General features: G+C 35.2%; 1 protein-coding gene across 11 annotated transcripts in view; it reads left to right on the top strand.

Annotated features, from left to right (window-relative positions):
- CHD9 (chromodomain helicase DNA binding protein 9) overlaps nucleotides 1-20,343 on the top strand; it is a 100,646-nt gene that overhangs the window by 60,864 nt on the left and 19,439 nt on the right. For all 11 annotated transcript variants that reach the window (XM_075161156.1, XM_075161157.1, XM_075161153.1 and 8 more), the window contains 17 exons: nucleotides 168-254; nucleotides 1,667-1,804; nucleotides 4,024-4,145; nucleotides 5,409-5,652; nucleotides 6,769-6,945; nucleotides 7,864-8,007; nucleotides 8,528-8,783; nucleotides 9,632-9,842; nucleotides 11,961-12,156; nucleotides 12,939-13,106; nucleotides 13,680-13,859; nucleotides 15,419-15,529; nucleotides 16,215-16,411; nucleotides 17,212-17,411; nucleotides 17,898-18,057; nucleotides 19,037-19,126; nucleotides 20,191-20,294. In XM_075161156.1, coding sequence (XP_075017257.1) covers nucleotides 168-254; nucleotides 1,667-1,804; nucleotides 4,024-4,145; nucleotides 5,409-5,652; nucleotides 6,769-6,945; nucleotides 7,864-8,007; nucleotides 8,528-8,783; nucleotides 9,632-9,842; nucleotides 11,961-12,156; nucleotides 12,939-13,106; nucleotides 13,680-13,859; nucleotides 15,419-15,529; nucleotides 16,215-16,411; nucleotides 17,212-17,411; nucleotides 17,898-18,057; nucleotides 19,037-19,126; nucleotides 20,191-20,294 — 2,785 coding nt within the window. The remainder of the gene's footprint in view (nucleotides 1-167; nucleotides 255-1,666; nucleotides 1,805-4,023; nucleotides 4,146-5,408; nucleotides 5,653-6,768; nucleotides 6,946-7,863; nucleotides 8,008-8,527; nucleotides 8,784-9,631; nucleotides 9,843-11,960; nucleotides 12,157-12,938; nucleotides 13,107-13,679; nucleotides 13,860-15,418; nucleotides 15,530-16,214; nucleotides 16,412-17,211; nucleotides 17,412-17,897; nucleotides 18,058-19,036; nucleotides 19,127-20,190; nucleotides 20,295-20,343) is intronic.

Raw genomic sequence — 20,343 nt, 5'->3', positions numbered from 1 at the left:
TTGCCAAAAAAAAAAAAACCACAAACGGGGGAGGTGGAATTTTAAGGTGTGTGCGAAAGCCTCGATAGTTTCCAACTGCCAAATTCATTTTGTGTACGATGAGACCAAGTCTTAGCATATACCAGCTTTTTTGCCTCTCTACTGATTTTATTAATCCTGCATTGCAGATGGAAGAAGAACCTTTTAATCCTGACTATGTTGAAGTAGACCGGGTATTAGAAGTATCTCTTTGTGAAGATAAGGACACTGGTGAGGTAAGTGTGCCTTAAAGCAAGTCAGGAAGATATACCTCCAATGGTGTTTGATAATCATAATTTTAGCAGATTTCAGAGTAGCACCTTAATGATTTTACGCTTTGACAATATTTTTAGTAAGACATAATAATCTTGTCATTTCCTATGCTAGCCATGTATTTTGAAATAGAGATCAGAGTTCAATGGCTTGTATTTTTATTAGTATTAATAGGTCATAGTAGACAAAGCTTAGGTAGTTACCGAAGTAAATGTGAGGTTTGATAATTGCCTTGTGAGTTCTGACAAAAGGCTGATCCCATGTACTGTCCTGTCCCTCTGATAGTGACAAGGGGTCGCTGCTAAAAAAAGGCACAAGAAGGCAGGGCAGCGGTGGTTCCCTCTTCATCTCTAACTCTGTCCCTAGGCTTTAGGCCACCAGTGGTCGAGAGGTGTTTTGATAGCCACCAATGGACCTTTCCGTCTGTATTTATCAAAACTCCTTTTTTTAATTTAAAGTACCTCTTCTGGAAAGCTATTACAGAACAAAACCAAGAGATTAGAAAATAAAAAAAAAAAAAAAAAAGAAAACGGAAAAGCAGATCAAGCAAATAAATTGCCAAAATCCAGAAAGAGTCTGAGGCAAGCAGAGAACAAAGACTGACAAAAGTTGTTGATTAAGGCAATTGGAATAGCTATGATACTTACTCTGTTCTTCTAGATAGCAGAATGAGCAGACTTTTACCCAGTGATTTCTGCATTAATCTTCCTAAAGCAGGGTTGAGGGTTGAAATTACTTTTCATTGTATGCAGCGGATTTGTCATTATTGCACTTCTAGAAACAATGTGTTGTTGTCATAAGACTTTCCCCCAACTTCTTGAAAAATGACTTTTTACTTAGTTTGTAAATATTTATTTACTGAATCTAAATAAAATTATCTGCTTTGGTTCAATCTTTTGAGACTTTTCCTAAATTTTTATATATGTCCCCCAGCATAAAGCTTTCTATTTTGTTAAGACGACCTCTGTTTTAGGAAATTTCTCAAGCTCCTTGTTTTAGGCTTAGGTAGCCTGATTTGGAGAGTGGAGGAAATGTTCTGGGTAGCACCTCTGTAGTTAACCTCTGTAGTTAATTCTGCTCCCACCCCATTTCCACAAACATCACAAATGTAGTAATTTATCTTTCCTAAGACTAAGATTGAATTGTGGGTAAGTGGGATTGAAAAGTATTCCAGGAGTCTACAACAAGTGGCAGAGTATGAGAAGCCAAGGAGAAGTAGGTAGATAACAAGAATCTACACCGAACGTTTTTAAAAGTATCAGAAATGTGCATTTGTTTCCAGCTCTCATGTAAGCTAGCTGCTCAGATAGTAAGGCATGTTAACAGTCTGTATACTAAATTAAAAGCTGATAACATTCAGACTTTTCTTCTGCAGCCTGTTATTTACTATTTAGTAAAATGGTGTTCGTTGCCATATGAAGACAGTACGTGGGAGCTGAAAGAAGATGTAGATCAAGCAAAAATAGAAGAATTTGAACAATTGCAAGCTTCCAGGCCTGACTCAAGGAGATTGGTAAAATTATCCCTAATTTACTTGTCTGTCTTGGCAAATTGGATTTGGTTTTCCCAACTTTAAACTTTTGTGTTAAAACATAAGGCTTATTGACATTCTGTGTAAAGGATCTGTGTGCCTTATTACCTAGCAATAATAATATTTTCAGGTAGGCATAGATAAATATTCTCATTTAACTTGTTACTCTGTTGAAAAAAAATACAAATTTTTTGTTTAGGAAAAAATGTGAAGTGCTATAGCTTTCTGAGCTTCTAATTGAGTGATGAGCAACACATTGAAATTAGCTATCACAGAATCTAAACACCATTAAGACGAGGAGAAAACAGAATAAAGTATAAACATCCTTTTATAGAGGACAGAGTTAAGTCTTGTGCTTCAACACTGAAGGAAATTGGCAAACGAGATCTGTCAAACAGATTCCGTAATTACTTCCTGCTTTTATTTTTCTTCTTGTCATAAAGGGCTAGCTGAAAGGAAGAAAAATATGTGTAATAAGGAAATGTGTTTTATCTTTAAATTATCAATCTTCTGTCTCATAGAGCAGGAGAAAACAAAATAGTTCTATTGGAAGTCCTGCATGTCATTGTCAGAGTAAGACATGTGTCCTGCGTGGTGTAATACAACACTTGTTCCAACTTATTTACTTTACATAACTGAATATGCACAGTGTTTTAATTTGTAGGCTTTGGATTTTATTTTAATGGGTTTTCCATCTACAGATGATGACAGTAGTCACAGTTAATGTCTTCATATTTATATTTAGTTAATTTTTCTAGTATTTATTTAAAATCCTGCTCTTTTGGCACGTGGGAAGAAGGGCTTTTATGCCTCTCTGTTACCGTATTTGGCTTTGAGAGAAAAAGATGATTAAAGTGCTACTGTAAAACTGACAGATACCTTACCGTCAGCAACAAGTATTTTTGTTCCAGGCTGCAGCAAGTACCAGAAGTGTTGGCTGCCTGCAGCCCTGCGAGCAGGAGCGCGGCTGCTGCTGGTGTGGGGGAGTGGACAGATGGTGGCTCGTGGGTGAGGGGAGGAAGCCGCAGCTGCAGGGGAGGGACAGCTGCTGCTGCACGGGGACCTGGTGTCAGGTGATGCTGACGCTGGCAGTAGAGAGAGAGAAAATTCAAATCTAAAATCCAGAGCTGCCGGATAAGGCCACATGAGTCTAGGGTGAATGCAAGCTTTTATAAATACTGAGAAGTGAAGGGGGGGAAGTACAGCTGATCAGAAAAGCTCTTGGTAAAAGTACTTTGCTTGAATGCGTGAGTTCATTCACGTTGGGATGCAGAAGCTATCCAAAGAGGGTGTTTTCTGCTGGAATCCTACCTAGCTTCAGCCAAAAACTTCATGACTTCTCTCCTAAGTTGCCTGCTAAACTAATGGCCAGCTGTTGAGTCTCCAGGCTTGGGAACTACTCTGTCTGTGTGTATATATATATATTTTTTTTTTTTTATACGTAGCCTCTCAGCTTTCCTTTAGTTTGCTAGGGACATTAAGATGATATACCTTGATACTGTTACAGTCTGTTTTGTCATGTCCTTTGTATCATGATCCTGCGTATGCTGATACTGTCTTTCATCTGATCCCGTGGTGAAATTGATTCAGGGAACTAATCGACTCACAAGTCTACTTTTTTATATTCCTGGTGTTGGTTTCCTGAATTGGCTATCTGTGAGATCCAGTGATCAGCAGTGACCAGGGCAAGTGCTGAAAGAGCAGGGCAAGATCACGGTAACTCAGGGTGGATTGCCGAAACTGCTTCAGGAGGATAGCATCAGCATCCAGAGTTACTTAGACTTTGGGGATTTTGGTAGTCCCAAATACTTGGTTGGCTCTGGTTGTAGGACAGCTGTTCTTAGAGCTTCCAAAATGAAACTTCATATATTCTTGAAGTTTCTCATATAAACGAATTAGTGCTTCAAATTACCAGTGCCAAGCTATTTGTAGGCTTAGTTTTAGAAATCAGATGCTTGATATTGTTATAATATAGTCTTAAATTAATTTTTAAAGTATTAATTTGTATAGACAAATACAAATTTCAGGTTTCCGCAGACTAGTAATTAGTAACTAATTTTAACAATGACACCTTCCCAATTTTAAGTTTGAAAAATTACATTCTAAATCTAAATTGTTACACTCAGAAAATAGTGGATTAAAACGTTTTGGAAAAATAAAGCGTGTACCAACTTGCACTTGTATTAATCTTTCCCTTAAAGGACCGACCACCTCCAAACTCCTGGAAGAAGATAGAACAGTCCAGGGAATATAAAAATGGCAATCAGCTCAGGGAATATCAACTGGAAGGACTTAACTGGCTCCTATTCAACTGGTACAATAGGTATATGCATGGAATGTTTTTTAATGTAAATTTTAAACCGTTTGGAGTGAATCACTGTTACTGGGAATGAATACTGTTTTAACTAAATTTATCTTAACTTCTCTGCTTATAGCTAAAAGAGTGTAACGGGAAGAAACAAATTTCTCTTCCTTTGGGTGTACAAGTATGTTTTTATCAACAAGAAAAAAACAAAAAACAAATCTTAAAAGAATAAAACTAACCTAACTGAAAATAAATTCTCAATGGCTATGAGGAAATTAAAACAAAAAGCAACTTCCACTGAAGTACAAGCTTTCAGAATTTTTGGAACAACTGGGAAACACTTGCATCTTTCAAAATGATTTCTAAAATCAGTTTGTATTTCAAATAAAGTTACCTCTCTTAAAAAATAAGGCTAGTAAATAATGGTGTTTTCTATATTGTAAGCTAAGGTTAACTTTTGTTCATTAATGCTATTTTGTATTAACGGGAATGTAATCGCTTTCAAGATTTTTTTCCAGAACGATATGTTTTTCTCTGTATCTAAGTTGGATTTCTATTAATGAATCTTCCTGCTTGCTTGATTTTCAAAATATCAGTTGCCTGTCCTTTATAGAGATTATGTCAATGAGCATACTGTTTTACCATGCAGTTTCATGATCTGCAAAAGAAAATTTTGTTTTAATTCTCAGTCAAGCATAGCTGTGTGAGCATCTGTGCAAACAGAGCGAAGGGCTGGAATGTATGGCTGAGGGTGAGCACCTGGTGGTACTCATGTAGTAATTTGGCTATATGTGTCTGTCTCAGTTTTGGAAACGAGGGGAAATTTGTCAAGTGATGCTATAATGCACTACTTTTATGTGAGTGGAGCCGGGATGCTTTTCATCTGTGACTTTTAGGGAATCTTTATTAATCTCTAGCAGTTTGGTCAAGGTGAGTGTACATGTAGGAAATCTGATTAATTTGAATTCCTTTAATTAGGGCAAATGCAGTCCCAAAAGAATACTTTTGCAATATTTTTCTGGGAGAACCTCATGGAACATTCCATTCTTAGGTTTCGCCAGTGCTAAACATGATTGAAAGCTTGTGGTTTTGTGTACTGAGTTCATTCTTCCACCAAAACCAGGGAACATTTGCAAGCATCTTGTACAGTGCCTCAATTTTGACTATTGTTTTAAAGTGGTGTATTTGAGCTTTGTTTTTATAAGTTGTCCAATTGAGTAACAGCTTCAGTGTCTGTACTTTCTTTGATGCTAATAACAAATAAATATATTTTACTTTCAGGCGAAATTGCATTTTAGCGGATGAAATGGGTCTTGGCAAAACCATTCAGTCAATTACATTCCTCTATGAAATCCTCCTGGCTGGTATAAGAGGGCCTTTTCTGATCATAGCTCCGCTTTCCACTATAACAAACTGGGAAAGAGAATTTCGCACGTGGACTGACCTTAATGTTGTAGTGTATCATGGAAGTATGATCAGCAGGCAGATGATTCAGCAGTATGAAATGTACTACAGGGACTCCCAGGTATTGTAATGTCACTTGTATGCAATAATGTACCCAAAACATGTTTCAGGTAGTAGTAATGAAAAGTATACTTTACATTATCTGTACATATGTCTTAGTGAAAGTCATTTTACATCCCATGATGTGTTTTTTAAGCTTTTTACATATCAGAATCTTTAACATATGCTTACTGAGTAAATTTTGTGAAGGTGGTTGCAGCAAGATGTATGTTGTTTCAGTATGCTGAGTAATTTTGCAATTGAATAGCAGTGATGCTGATACTCATGTGGAGATTAAAGTGTACACAGATGGTTGCAATTGGGTCCTGAATTTGAAGAGCAGTGAGAACAAAAATACAGCTGATTAAGCTCTATGTTACCTTTAGCTAGCTGTTGATTTCCTTTTCCTAGTGTAAACTAGCTTTGTGTACAGTTTGCTTTTCTGTCTGAAATACTTCACATTAAATGACATGAAAAAACCTTGAGATCTAACTATTTTAAAAGGGGGATTTTTGCCCTTTCTATTTATTCTGCATAAACTTTTTTTTGAAACTATCATGGTGTTTCTACAAAATTGGTAAGGCTGAAAACTTTTTTTTACAGTAGTGCTAAATATTAAAATGACATCTTGTTTCTGTAGTGAGTTATTGTATAGGCCTTACATACTCTCTTTGTTAGACAAATGGAGTAGAGTAAGCTGGATAAAAAGTGTTCACTTAGTTCTCAGGTGATATTTTTATTACTTACTGTATGAGTGCTAAATGTATTACTGTCATATATTTTGATTGATTGACTGTAGGGTTTTTCCTGTCAGTTAGTCTTTCAGATTTTCCCAGGGTTAAAAATGTGATATTGTCTACGTGCAGTTTTTGAAACAGTTTTATTAGATGGTTGAATCTGTAATTTAAAAGTGGTTAAAATTTTACTGTTGGTTAGACAATATTGGATTTGTGGCTATGGATAATTACTCATTAGTATTAATTGCAGACTTAGAGATGTAATAAATGTGTATGGGATGACAAAAAATTTATAATATAAAATCTGATATCTGGCTCTTGATAAAATTTCAACAACAAAATCTTTAAATTTAGTAGATTCGAGGTAATGTAACAAATTTTGTGTGTTGATGAATCTCTAGGGACGTATCGTTCGAGGTACCTACAGATTCCAAGCCATTATCACAACTTTTGAAATGATTCTTGGTGGGTGTCCAGAGTTAAATGCAATTGAATGGCGATGTGTTATTATTGATGAAGCTCACAGACTGAAGAACAAAAATTGCAAACTCTTGGAAGGACTAAAACTGATGAACCTTGTGAGTAACTCTATTGCACTTTTTGGGTTTAGTTCTAGTACAGTATGATAATAAATCACAAATTTGTTTTATCTGCCAAAAAAGACCTCTCAAGCAGTCTTTCTCAGGAGATATCTATTCCTGATACTCTCTTCAAATGTATGTATTTTTGATAGCTGATGCTGGTATATTTTGGATGAAATAAAATGTGGCAAGTTCTAACTGTAAACAGAATCTATTTCTGATAATACTGTTTTATAGTTCTTTTTGATTATGATGAAGAGTTCATTTAAAATGCACTTTTTAATAATAAAATAGTTTTGGTGCAAGTTTTTGTGCAGTAATTAATGTTTAAAAACCTAGAAAGTATTTTAAACAAGTTATTTAACAACAAAAGCAAGCAAGCAATAACACTACTAAGGAAGTAGTAGAATTTAAAATAGAATTATTGTCTAATCCCATATTTAAGGTTTTATTTGGTGTAGTGCAAGATTTTAAAAAGCAGATACTACCATGAATCTTGAGTATTTTGGTGCATTACTACAACATGCACATGACTAGTTTTGCATTGTTTTTTTTTTACTTCATTATTACTTTGATACACTTGCTGCTACATGTTCTTGGAAGTTGTCTTACTTGCTTTCTGATACACGCTTAGTGTATATTTTCCACATTATAGAGAGAGAGGATTATACATGTGTGAATATTACAGGCAAAAGTTGAAGTGTTGAGTCATTTCTTCATTACAGGTGCAGGAAGACAGATTTTAAAGAAAAGCTAGTAGACAATACTTACATTTTTGTAAATCTGTTTAATTGTATTACCTGTGTACTTACTGGTGCACAGAACTGGTATTTTCAGGTTATGACACTCGGACTCAACAGAAATTTTTGCAAATGTGTGCACATAAGGTCATGTAAGTTTTGTTTCCTTCTACAGGAGCATAAAGTGCTGTTAACGGGTACCCCACTGCAGAACACAGTAGAAGAATTATTTAGCCTCCTTCATTTTCTTGAACCACTGCGTTTTCCTGCTGAATCTACATTCATGCAAGAATTTGGAGACCTTAAAACAGAGGAACAGGTATTGCATGTTCATTAAGTTCGTTCTGAGCTTTAGTATTTAAGAGTGACTTCCTTGAAGGAAAAGCTTTTGTTTTATGTAGTAACTCTCCCTGCTCCACAGCCTCCCCTTCACTCCCCACGTATTACCTGTGAGTTCTTTTGTCGTACAATTTCTCTAAACTTTCTACTGCAGTAGAAATCAGTTAAGTATGATAGTTGATGTTAAAGAATTATTGTTACTTTTTGGGGTAGGTTTTGTAAATTTGGCAAGTAAATAGTGAGAATAATAAAAATTGACGTTTTCTGGCTTTGTAGGCAGAGTCTTTGCAGACAAATGCTAAAAAGATATTCTTTGTTGGGTTTGGAGTACATTAAAAAATTCTTTAGTAATTTGGAGTTAAAAATAAGGCTGTATCCCATCTGGAAAATACTTTATATAAGTCTAGGAAAAAAACATTAGTGATACTAAGTTCAAAAATTTTAAATTAAACTACATTATTACTTTTTCATGTTCCAACAAACTGTCGTGTTTCATTTAGGTTCAGAAACTACAAGCTATCCTGAAACCCATGATGCTCAGACGATTAAAGGAAGATGTAGAAAAAAAGCTGGCTCCTAAGGAGGAAACTATAATTGAAGTAGAACTCACTAATATTCAGAAGAAATATTATCGAGCGATTTTGGAGAAAAATTTTGCTTTCTTATCCAAAGGAGCAGGGCAAGCAAATGTACCCAATCTGGTTAACACTATGATGGAACTGAGAAAGTGTTGTAATCACCCTTATCTCATCAAAGGTAAATACATGATAAAGACTGGTTTTGGGGTTTTTTTTAAACTACTTTTGTACTTTTATTTAAAATATTTAAGAACTTTTGTTGTAATTCTTTGACATTTTCATCAGGCTTGCCATGGATTGGATTAGGTGGAAGCATTTTTTTGATAGATGTAAGGAAAAGTTGTGAGGCAGTTGCATGTTTGAGGCCTGAAACGAGAACTTGTTGTTTTGTAAGATTTCACAGAACATCTAGAAGCAATTATCTCGTGGAAATGTTACATTTCTTTAAAAGCAGTATGAAAAAGAACTTCTAGAGCTAACTTTTAAAATTAAAGCTTCTTGCGAGTGATATGGTCTGTGTCAGTCTTCATTGCTTTTCTCACTTAGTTATAACTAACTTAGATGTTTTTCCTGCTTGCAAGAAAATACACTTTCAGTTCTTAAAAGTTTTTGCTATGATTTCAATCATAGTGGGACTTCAGAAAAGGTCTTCAAAGTACTGTTTTTTAAGACTCATGTCCCATTTAAAATATCACAGAGACAAAAGGACTTGTGGTTTTTAGTTGTTTTTTTACACAACACTTGAGAACAAGTTGTATTTTTGTTTTTGTAATTTGGGGGGGTTCACTTCATTCTAGGTGTTTTTTCTGTGGTGTTCTGCTTAAAAACTTAAGTCTTGTTTTCAAAGAGCATAGAAATAGGTGTTCTTGCTAGACTTTAGATCCATCCATAACTTTGTTCTGTCTCCAGCAGTGGCTAAGGGGGATATTTAGAGTACAAGCATGGATTTTGGTAACTTAGTCTTGTATGTATACAGATATATTTGTGTAGATACATCTATAGATACAGAAATTTATTCTTTGGTAGGTGCTGAAGAGAAAATCCTTGGAGAGTTTAAAGAAACGTATAGCCCAAGCGCTCCTGACTTCCATCTGCAAGCAATGATCCAGTCTGCTGGTAAATTGGTTCTTATTGATAAACTTCTTCCAAAAATGAAAGCAGGAGGCCACAAGGTCCTCATCTTCTCTCAGATGGTGCGCTGCCTTGATATTTTGGAGGATTACCTTATACATAAAAGGTAAGATACTGCATATTCTGTCTCCTGTAGTATATTGTTCTCAGTGGGCATATCTTTGAATATTAGAGCAGGATTAATGATTACAGTATACCAAAGGTAGGAGGTTGTTTTGGGTTTTTTTTGCTAATCACTCTGTAACTTGCTGTGTTCTTTGATGGCTTGTCATTTATTCACCAACAATTTCAGAGAACAACTAAAGAGAGGTTGTTGAGTAAACCTTCAGTTTGTTACGTTTTCTATTAAACATTCTTGTATGTATGTACTGTTTATGCGTTGCCTGTCAGAAACCAGGTAAGTTCAAGCTCAACATTGCTCATCCAAATCCCAGAAGCATAGAATGTGTTCCTTATTTACCTCATGTTGAACTTTGACCAGACAGGGGTAATGCAGCTCCTTACTCCCAACGTAATATAATTACAAAATCCTAAACAACTGGAGGGTTTTTTTTATTAATGCAAAAATAAAAATGTGCTTCCTATCTTTCCTAAATTATTACTGCTTTGAATTTTGCAGCAGAACTGAACTGCCAGCCATAAAGCAGCTCCTTAGATCAGCTTTTGCTGTCACTTATAATAGCACCCTTTGATTATACTGTTGACTCCACAGAAACTAAGAGCTTATTTAAGCACGTGACTAAATACTATGCATAAAGCCTTAGCACATAAAATCTAACCTTAAACTTGGTTACAATCAGTAGTTGCTATATCAACCTGAAAAACTGTAAAAAGGCATCGTTCTGGTTGTTTTAATAGTCCGTTTGTTGGAATGTACATACTGCTTTGAAGTGTGTATTTGTCAGTGAACTACATAGTAATATAGAGTTAACATGTTAAAAAAAAAAAAAATTAGTAAACATGTCAAGCCTTTCTGCAGTGGATACTGGAATGTATATTGAAAATCATTAGTTGATTATATTAATACCTCTTTTTGTGATCATTTCATATGATTTCTATGCTTCTATGTTTTTTGTTTCATAAAGCTATCTATTTGAACTGAGAGCTCAAGAGTTTGTATGTTTTATTTTAATAGACTAATTTTTACTTCATAGTAGTACTTATAATCCAGTATGGAAAATACTCCTTTTTCTGCAACGATGTAACATCTAGACTAGTGCATCATATCTACAGGTAGAATCTTCTGAAATCCATAGAAGCTGAAACTTGCTCTATACTACCGTTTGATTAGAAATGTTAGAGTGCACACATGATTAGACTTAATACTTAACAGAATTCATGACTGTAGGAGATGGCTGCCTGCCAAAATGCCTGTGGTCCTGTGGATTATCTGCTGTGCCATTTTACAGCTGATTAGAAGAAAAATGGTTGTGAAGCTTTTTGACGAGTAGATACACATTCAGCATCTTACTCCATTTACAACGTACAGAAGTATTTGCTCCCTTTTTAAGCATTTCACTTGATTTCAGAAGGTTCATAGGAGTCTTTGTAATTATCAAAGGTAACAGAAATGACAGTTTCACTTCAGGCTTTTAAATTTGCTGGTTTTAGTTTAGGAAGCCCTGGATTCCTTGATGCCTTGATAAAGACTGTTAGAGGTGCTGTCATGTCATTTTTGTTCCATTTTCACTTAACCTTGACAGAATCAATATGCAGTTTGTCCAATGACAGCTCACCAAGAATTGCTTTCTGCTTACTACTCGGTTACCCCTAACATGTTCAGACAATTTGGTATATAATACAAAAGTACACTGTCCTGCTTCTGTGAGCCTAGGCAGGCGTCCAAGCATAATAGCATGTGAAAAACTTAAGTGTCCACATGGAACTTGAGGTTATGGTGTGTTTTAATGCAACGAAGTGCCATGGTAATACTTGTTTCTTGTACGTATAATCAGGTACTTGCTTTAAAGGGCAAAGTTCAGAAGAACTTGTCTTAAAATACTCGGTGTTTGGACCTGCTGATGTGTATTAGTACTACAGATACACGAGTTCTATCGTGATTCCTGGTTATGTTACCCACTGGTAATGAAAGTTAGTTTATATCACTTTTATTCAATGTAAAGAATAAATACGCAAGCAGAAGATCTGTTCTAATCACCTTTTTTATGAAAATTATGAAAAATTTTGTGATGATTTGTGTGTGTGTATCTGTGGCAATTTCCAGATACTTATATGAACGAATTGATGGGCGAGTACGAGGGAATCTCAGACAAGCTGCAATTGACCGGTTCAGCAAACCAGATTCCGATCGCTTTGTCTTCCTTCTGTGCACCAGAGCTGGTGGTTTGGGCATTAATTTGACTGCAGCAGATACGTGTATAATTTTTGATTCTGACTGGAATCCTCAAAATGATCTGCAGGTAAATTCCTTAAAGCATAATAGCAAGGCCTAAGAAGTCAAACCTGGTTGATATAAATTTGGTCACTTTGAATATTGGCTCTGTTTTGAACGTGCATATTTTAAAATATTCAGGTTTTTTAAGGCATTTGTTTAATGTTTTTTGTTTAATACTTTCTACCTGGATAGGAGAGGTCATCTGGGTATGGCTGGGTTCTAACTTTTTCTTTCAAATTGATTACTCTTTAGAAGCACAGCACAGGTAAACTAAGTCAGTGAGTTGATAAAACCCTCAAGATTTTGATAACGTTATGAAACTGGGAGTTAGGTTTTGCATATACTGACTAACACAGGTTATAGAAATAGAGCTGTTCAGCTAAAACATAATATATAGAAAAGGATTAATATGTATTAAGAAAGAGTGAATTAATCAAATCTAGGACTTGGATGCTGAAATTGAATCAATTTTCAAGTCAGAACTCCTTTACCATTTGTATCTGGAGATCAGATAACTTAGGAGCTAGCATGCCTTTTTGTCTAGTGTACTGCAAGAGAAATACCATTCGGTAGCGTTCATCACAGATCATTCATCTGCATCTTACTTACTACACTGTTTTTGGAAAACTGTTCACAATGTGGAAAATGTCTGGTAGCTTCCATTTCCTTAAATGTGAACTGACTTCCTTTTGAGTTAATACTATTGTTTTTCAGATTGCGCTACAGCAGAAACAATTTCTTAGAAGAATTTTATCTTATTTCTAGATAAGTCTAAATTCTTATTGCCGTTCTCCCTTCCTTCAAAAGGCTCAAGCGCGTTGTCACAGGATTGGTCAGAACAAAGCAGTGAAGGTCTACAGACTAATAACGCGTAACTCCTATGAAAGGGAGATGTTTGACAGAGCAAGTCTGAAACTGGGACTGGATAAGGCTGTCTTACAGAGTATGAGTGGAAGAGAAAACAGTGTCGGTGGTGTATGTAGACTTATTTCTTGACATAACTTTCATTTTGTTTTTGTAGTCATGTAGGAACTATTTTAAATTACAGAAGCTACCATTTTTCTGTTGCTTGCATCTCTGTTACGTTTTCTGATGTGGACTAACAATATAGTTGACGTAATTTTAAATGTAGTCAGTTACTCTGATAAATCTTTCACTATTTCTTGCCTCTTAAGGTCTAAGGTAGATAATGTCAAAGTTAAAACAAGGAGAAAAGTTTCCCTTTGTTTCCTTGTATCTGCTCATATTAATATAATGTGTTACTTTAATATAAGATGAGATTTACATCTAGTATTAACAGGTAATTTTTTTAAACTTATGTTCATCACGGTGTTGAGAATAGCCAAAACGAAAAAGACACATACTTGTAAAAAGGTGTACTATAACCGCATAACAAATTATTTCAACTTTCAACTAGACTTTTCTGCTAGCTTTTAATAATCTAGATTTTAAGTTTATAAATTATAAGGCACAGTTAGGTTATATAGAAAGACTTCGGGGGATTTTTTTTTTTTTTTCAGCTGTCTAAAACCTATTTTATTTGCTCAGATCCAACAACTCTCCAAAAAAGAAATAGAAGACTTGCTTCGAAGAGGTGCATATGGTGCCATTATGGATGAAGAAGATGAAGGCTCTAAATTCTGTGAGGAAGACATTGACCAAATTTTGCAGCGTCGTACTAAAACTATCACAATTGAATCAGAAGGAAGGGGCTCCACATTTGCCAAGGTGCAGAAGCAGCAAGTTGTTCTGTGACAGCATAGAGCTGTAAATGTAATCGAATGTTGTAAAGCTTATGCTTTTTTTTTTAAAGTTATGTTTACTTTTATTTAACGTGTGTGTATGTTAGGTACATTTTTGGGGTTCTTACATCTATGTGTTTATATTAACGTGCACATAGCAAAATCAGATTTGCACGTACAGATTGAGTAAATGCCAGATGCAAAGAGCATGCTTGAGCAAAGATGAGGAATAGGTGTGTGCTCCTTTTGAAAAAGATAGGATTTGTGTGAGATATAATGGACTGCATTAACCAAGAATATTAAAACAGTTTTGTTTATAGATCCATTTGTGTTCAGGTATGTTAAGAGCGGGGGAAAATGTGAATGAGACAATAATTAATAAGATGAAAAATTGTCAGGCTTATTCTAAAAATGCCTACACATATGATATATTTTAAACCTTCAGGTTTTTTGGCAAGAGTTTGAAAAGCAAAATAAAAAAGCTCCTAAAATAGCAGGGCGTGGAGAGTATATATATGTACATGGAGGGTGGCTGAGAATGTAAGGTCTTAGGAGTAATCGTCTAGAATAAAATTGGAGCAACACTTTCTAATTTTTGGTTGGTAAGAGAAAAACAGTAATATAATAGCATCCAAAAACCTATGCTGGAAAATTGGATGAACAGAACAAAAAGTAAATTTGGACTCCTTCATTTCCAAAGCATGTGCCAAATATGATTCTGAACAAATACAAATACAAATTAAAAAATACCTAAATAAGTTTTTAAAAAAAAAAAAAAAATCAAGCGGTATAGCTGAGTCTGGAACATGGGTATATCAGAATGCAGTTGTGACAATTCCAAAAAAAAAAAAAAAAAGACAATGCAAAAGTAAAACTTATATTATTTATAAATAATTTACTATTTATAAATATACATTTATTTAGGCTCTCTTATATCTTGCTGATTGGGGGTTAAATAAAAAATAGACTTTTAAAGAAGAGATAGGAAACCAATTAGGGAACATCATCATCACTGTCTTTTTATCAGAAGAGTTAGAAATTTTTACATGTATTTACTCTTTTCCCAAAAGCAGTGTATCAGGGTTTCTTAAATGCCTTCTGAAATTAAGCTTATTCCGTGCTCTCAAGCTTTAATTGTTAGTAGTTTGAACACTCCTTTGAAATTTCCCTCAAGCGAGTACTTTTGCATGAGATGAAATCCCCAAATGCTGATAAGCCTCTTCAGAAGATTCTATTTTCTTCCATTCAAGTAATTTAGATTCAGTCTTAGAAGCAGAAGAATCTTGCTGCTTCATGTTCTTCTCTCCTGATGGTGCATAAAAGTTCATTAGATTTTTCTGATATATTATGGATCTGATTTTAAAAAATTAAGGGGGAGGATAACTTTTGAGTTGCTTTGCACTGTAAGTAACTTCTAAAGTCTTAACAACTGCTTGGGAGATTTTTGATGAAATGAGGTTATGCAGTCTTCACAGCACTGAGGCATTCAAACTCTACAAACTTTTGATGTATGATGTTGGTCAGATTTAGTTTTATTTGTTACAGGCTAGTTTTGTTGCATCTGGAAACAGGACTGATATTTCACTAGATGATCCCAACTTCTGGCAGAAATGGGCCAAAAAAGCAGAAATAGATATAGAGGCTATCAGTGGTAGAGTAAGTATTTCTCTTTTTTAATGCATGTTTTTTCACATATGTGCTTGCTGTTGAATTCTGAAGTAGCACGTGTAGTATTTCTGATGCTTTTTTGATAAACGTTTCAACAAATCAGACTTTTTCTGCTGGTTAGTTTATGCACAGGTAATCAGCCTGCTGATAGCTTTAGTATTTCCTAGCTCCGTGCTGTCCCAAAAGAGTTCAGGGGTCTTTGATTTTTGTCAAAGACCTGGAAATGGCTGGAAGTGTGTAATTGTTCTGATTGCCCTGTTTCTCTGTCTGTAAATCCTGGGCTGGAATCTGCAAAATAGCTGACTAAGAATTATATCGTTATAATACTGGAAGTTGTGTCCTGTACTTGAAGACATTCCCATGCAGTTAGTTCTAAAAAGGTGCCCCTTTTTACTCACGGAGACTGCAGTGTAGTCTGTGTAAGTATTCAGCTCAGATGAGGTATTCAGTACTGTTTATAATTCATGTACTGGCATCATGGTATGAAACCCATTTTTTTGTGGCCCTAAATACCACAAAATGTTTTACTTGCTTTATGGGTGTTTACTGTGATGTCTTTACAAAATACCTACTAATGACATCAGATAGAAATTGTTGTTTCCAAACTGAAGCCGTCTGCTTAAGAAAAACTTATCAGCTGTTTCTCTGATAAGGTTTGTTTGAAATTTTGCAGAACAGCCTGGTTATTGATACCCCAAGAATTAGGAAACAAACACGGCCCTTCAGTGCTACAAAAGATGAGCTGGCCGAGTTGTCTGAAGTGGAGAGCGAGGGTGATGATAAACCGAAACTCCGCAGGCCTTGTGACCGTTCCAATGGATACGGAAGAACTGAGTGCTTTCGGGTGGAAAAAAACTTGCTGGTCTATGGGTATTGTATACATCGTTCTTCATTCTAGGAAGTTTTTAAAAAAACAGTATTTTTCCATGCACTAAATGGTATTTATGGAATAACTTTTAGCTATATTGGCAATAATCTGGTGTGTATATATAGAATTTATTTAGCATATGAATTTATGTGAGTTTATCATGCACCCTGTATAAATCTTTCTGACAATTTGCAATTGAAGAAACATTGAAGAGGAGAGGTGAAAACCTTTCTTCAGAGGAGATTATGACATTTAACATGGGCGCTACAGTACAGTAGTCTCTCTAAAGAACATTACAGTAAGTGCTACAGGCAGGCTTAAACTCTGTAAATAAATAAATATCTGAAATAAAGGCTTGGTAGGTGACTTGATGTTCATAATAGCAGAACATCTTGCACTTCCATGAGGTGCAAGTAGGAACTGAAAATCTAACCAGTTATTTTAAGCATACTTAAATCAGATATGTTGATTTGGAAATAAAATCTTAGGTCTTCTCTCACCCACCTTATAAGGTAAATGATTCTGCTTATCAGTATGAGTTCTGGTCAGTTTTGTGTCTTAGAAACCTAAAACAATCATCCTTTTTTTTTTGTAAACAGGCAAGTTTTGTTTAAAACTTTGTTTTAAACAGATGGAGTTTTGTTGCAGATGTTACTTTCATATTTCCACTCAGTAACTTAAGCTGAAGGAAAAAAGTGGAAAGCTAAATATTTTGCAGAGAAATTCCCTTTTGTAACAGAAATCTACAGACTACCCAAGTGTTTCACTTCTAAGTGCTGATTTGTGTTTCACTTTGGACTAGGTGGGGTCGATGGAGAGAAATTTTGTCACATGGTCGCTTCAAGAGACAGCTGAATGAACAGGATGTGGAGATAATTTGCCGAGCTCTGTTAGCCTATTGTCTTGTCCACTACAGAGGGGATGAGAAAATAAAAAGTTTTATATGGGATCTCATTACCCCAACAGAGGATGGGCAAACACGAGAGTTACAGAATCACCTTGGTAAGGACTTAAGTGTTTCTGCAGTTAAATAGCTTCATATACGTATGCCTGTGGTACTGGGATAAAAACAACTAAAAATTCTCTCTTAATGTGTCCTACTTGAAATAAATGGAATTTATTCCAGATACACAATTCAATTGATGGGAAAAGAAGTGTCATTTCTGCTTTGCTTTGTATTTGATGGCTTACCCAAATGGATTGGTATACTCTGTAAACTTTGTTTTCATTTCAGTTCATAAGAAGAACCTATTCTGTTTCATAGAAGGTGACAACACGCTCTCCTTTCTTTCCCCCTCTCCTGTTTTGTCCTTAGCTGGTGAAATGTACTCCAAGAGTCAAAAGAGAAAAAAACCCTCATACCCAGAGGCTGTGATGCTAGTATTTTTTTCTCACGGCAGGTCACGATACCGGTATAGGATATAGGAACTGTAAGTGCCATGGGGATCTATACTTACCTGTTACTGTATTATATTTTAAATTACATAGGCTTATCAGCCCCTGTGCCTAGAGGAAGAAAAGGAAAAAAAGTGAAGACCCAGGCTAGCACTTTTGATATACACAAAGCAGAATGGCTTCGAAAATACAATCCAGAACATCTGTTGCAAGATGAAGGATACAAAAAGCACATAAAACACCATTGCAACAAGTAAGCAGTAGCTGAAGTGTGAATGTCTTTCAATGTTTATGTAAAGATTCTTTTTTCTTCTAATTCCTCGTTGTCTTAGAAGACTTTAAAATATTTGTGGCACTATGAAGAAACAAGTTTTAATGATGTTAGCTTGATATAGGTTGCAGAATAGAATAAATAGGTTGCAGTGTATTAGGAGGTGAACCGAGTATTTCACATTTGAAATAATTCTGTTATCTTTTTTAAAGAAACTCTTATGTTTGTGTCTGTACAGACACAGAGAGATTGATCTTGCTAGCATGTTTGGGGAGCCTTGTAGCAGCCAAAGGACTCAGAGTTTGGGAGTGCTTAGTGAAGAAACTGAAACTACTGAAGTGGTTGCCCCTTAATCTTATCTGCTGTTTACGTGGCATGTTTTCTAGGCTTCTGAGAGTCTGAACTACTAGCTTGTTGAAAGTTCACTCATAGCCATGAATGAGCCTGTTTTAGATAAATCGTTTTTCTGTAGCAAAACGTGTCATACTCTGCTTGAAAACTTCATACAGCTGTAGTCAAGAATTGAGATAAAGCATGGAGAAGTCATTGGGGTCATGCAACAAATTCGAAGTGAGAAGGAATGAAAAGGTGATGTGAAAGATATTCATTGTCAGCCTGCTCAATTCTTTCTAAGGGAATCTTCTAAGTAGGAAAAGGGAAATAGCAGTTTATTCTTAGCAGTATTTTATGAAGCAAGTGAGGAGTGTTCTGCTGGCCCTGGTCTTTGTCTAGGATTTGAAACAATTTTTGCAATGAAACAATTTGTAACAGTGATCGCAATAAAAAGTCTTAGGTGACCTCAATTGGAGGTTATCTCCTCTTACAACTGAAGGAAGTATGTTTTAGGAAAATGGCTTGAAAGCTTTGTGATGTTACAAAAGACAAAACAAAACAAAACCACCCACAACTATTGAAAGCTTTTAGAGTGCTAATATTTGTATTTCTTTTTTTCTTTTTTTAGGGTCTTGCTTCGAGTAAGAATGCTGTATTACTTAAAACAAGAAGTCATTGGTAATGAATTCCAAAAGGTGTTTGATGGAATTGATGCCAGGTGAACTATAGAGAGGTTTTTTGCTTGCTTATTTTAAATGTAAACTATCAAATGAAAATTCAGAAATCTTCCTAGACCTAAATAAGAAATGTTAAAACCAAATATTTGTATCCTTAGGCTGTGAGAAAAATGTTTTTGTTTACTCTTTGTTTACTAAACACTTTATATTGACTTGACATGAGGAAGTCCTGATTTCTATTTATGAGTCTAGCTATATAAAGTAAAATTATTTAAGTCAAATAGACTGAAAAAGTGAGTGAAAGATAGAATTATATTATTCACATTCTAATTGGTGGGTTTTTCCTGCTTCTTATGTACACGTTTGGTTATGTGCTGCTTATTCCTTTTTTTTTTTTTTTTTTTTAAATGGAAGTATTGCCATTTGGAAATCCTTAAACTGACTGCCACAGGAACCTTGTGGTGGATAGAACGTTTTAAATTGATTCAGAAAGCTGTTATAAACATTTGTGGAAGAACAGTCCATCTCGTGCTATTAAACATAACAGCAGATAATTCTTGGTTTCCTAAGTTTTGCAAGCACAAACTGCTAGGAGTTGGCAGAGTTTACTGAGAGAGGAAGAATATTGTATGCTGGTTCTGCTTTCATATTCTTTCACTGTTACTGGTCTCTGTCAAATACAGAATATCAAGCTGTCTGGGTGTTTTTTATTGCTGTTTTTAGGGTATTATTGAATGCAGAGTTGAAAATTTGTATGCCTCAGTTTCTTTAGGTTATCAAAATTATTCTTAATGATAAATTAATATTGTGTTGTGTGGCTTAAGTAACTTAGTAGTGTAACCATCCACTTTTTAACCGTTACTTGCTATTAAATAACAAAGTGCATTGAAAAATTAAACAGTTCAATCCTACAACTCTTTACAACCTTCAAATTCAAAATTCAACCTTTGAATTCCTTTGCTGGACACGGAATGTTGTATATGTGTGCTTGAAGAGAGGAGTTAAAAAATCCCACATAAAGTACAAATGTACACAGAGAAAATAAAAATTTATTTCTTCCTCTGGATATTATTGATGTTGATGTTCTGTTGGTGATTCTCCTTAGTGAAATTGATGTTTGGGTCCCTGAGCCAGATCACTCTGAAGTTCCTGCTGAGTGGTGGGATGCAGATGCAGATAAATCCCTTCTAATTGGAGTTTTTAAACATGGTGAGTAAAATGAATAGCTACGTATGTACTTCCCCACCCCTCAATATAA

The sequence above is a fragment of the Calonectris borealis genome, chromosome 12 (assembly GCF_964195595.1).
Source record: "Calonectris borealis chromosome 12, bCalBor7.hap1.2, whole genome shotgun sequence".
NCBI classification, from domain to species: Eukaryota; Metazoa; Chordata; class Aves; order Procellariiformes; family Procellariidae; genus Calonectris; species Calonectris borealis.
Note: the sequence above shows the minus strand (reverse complement) of the source record. Positions and strands in the feature narration are given on the sequence as shown.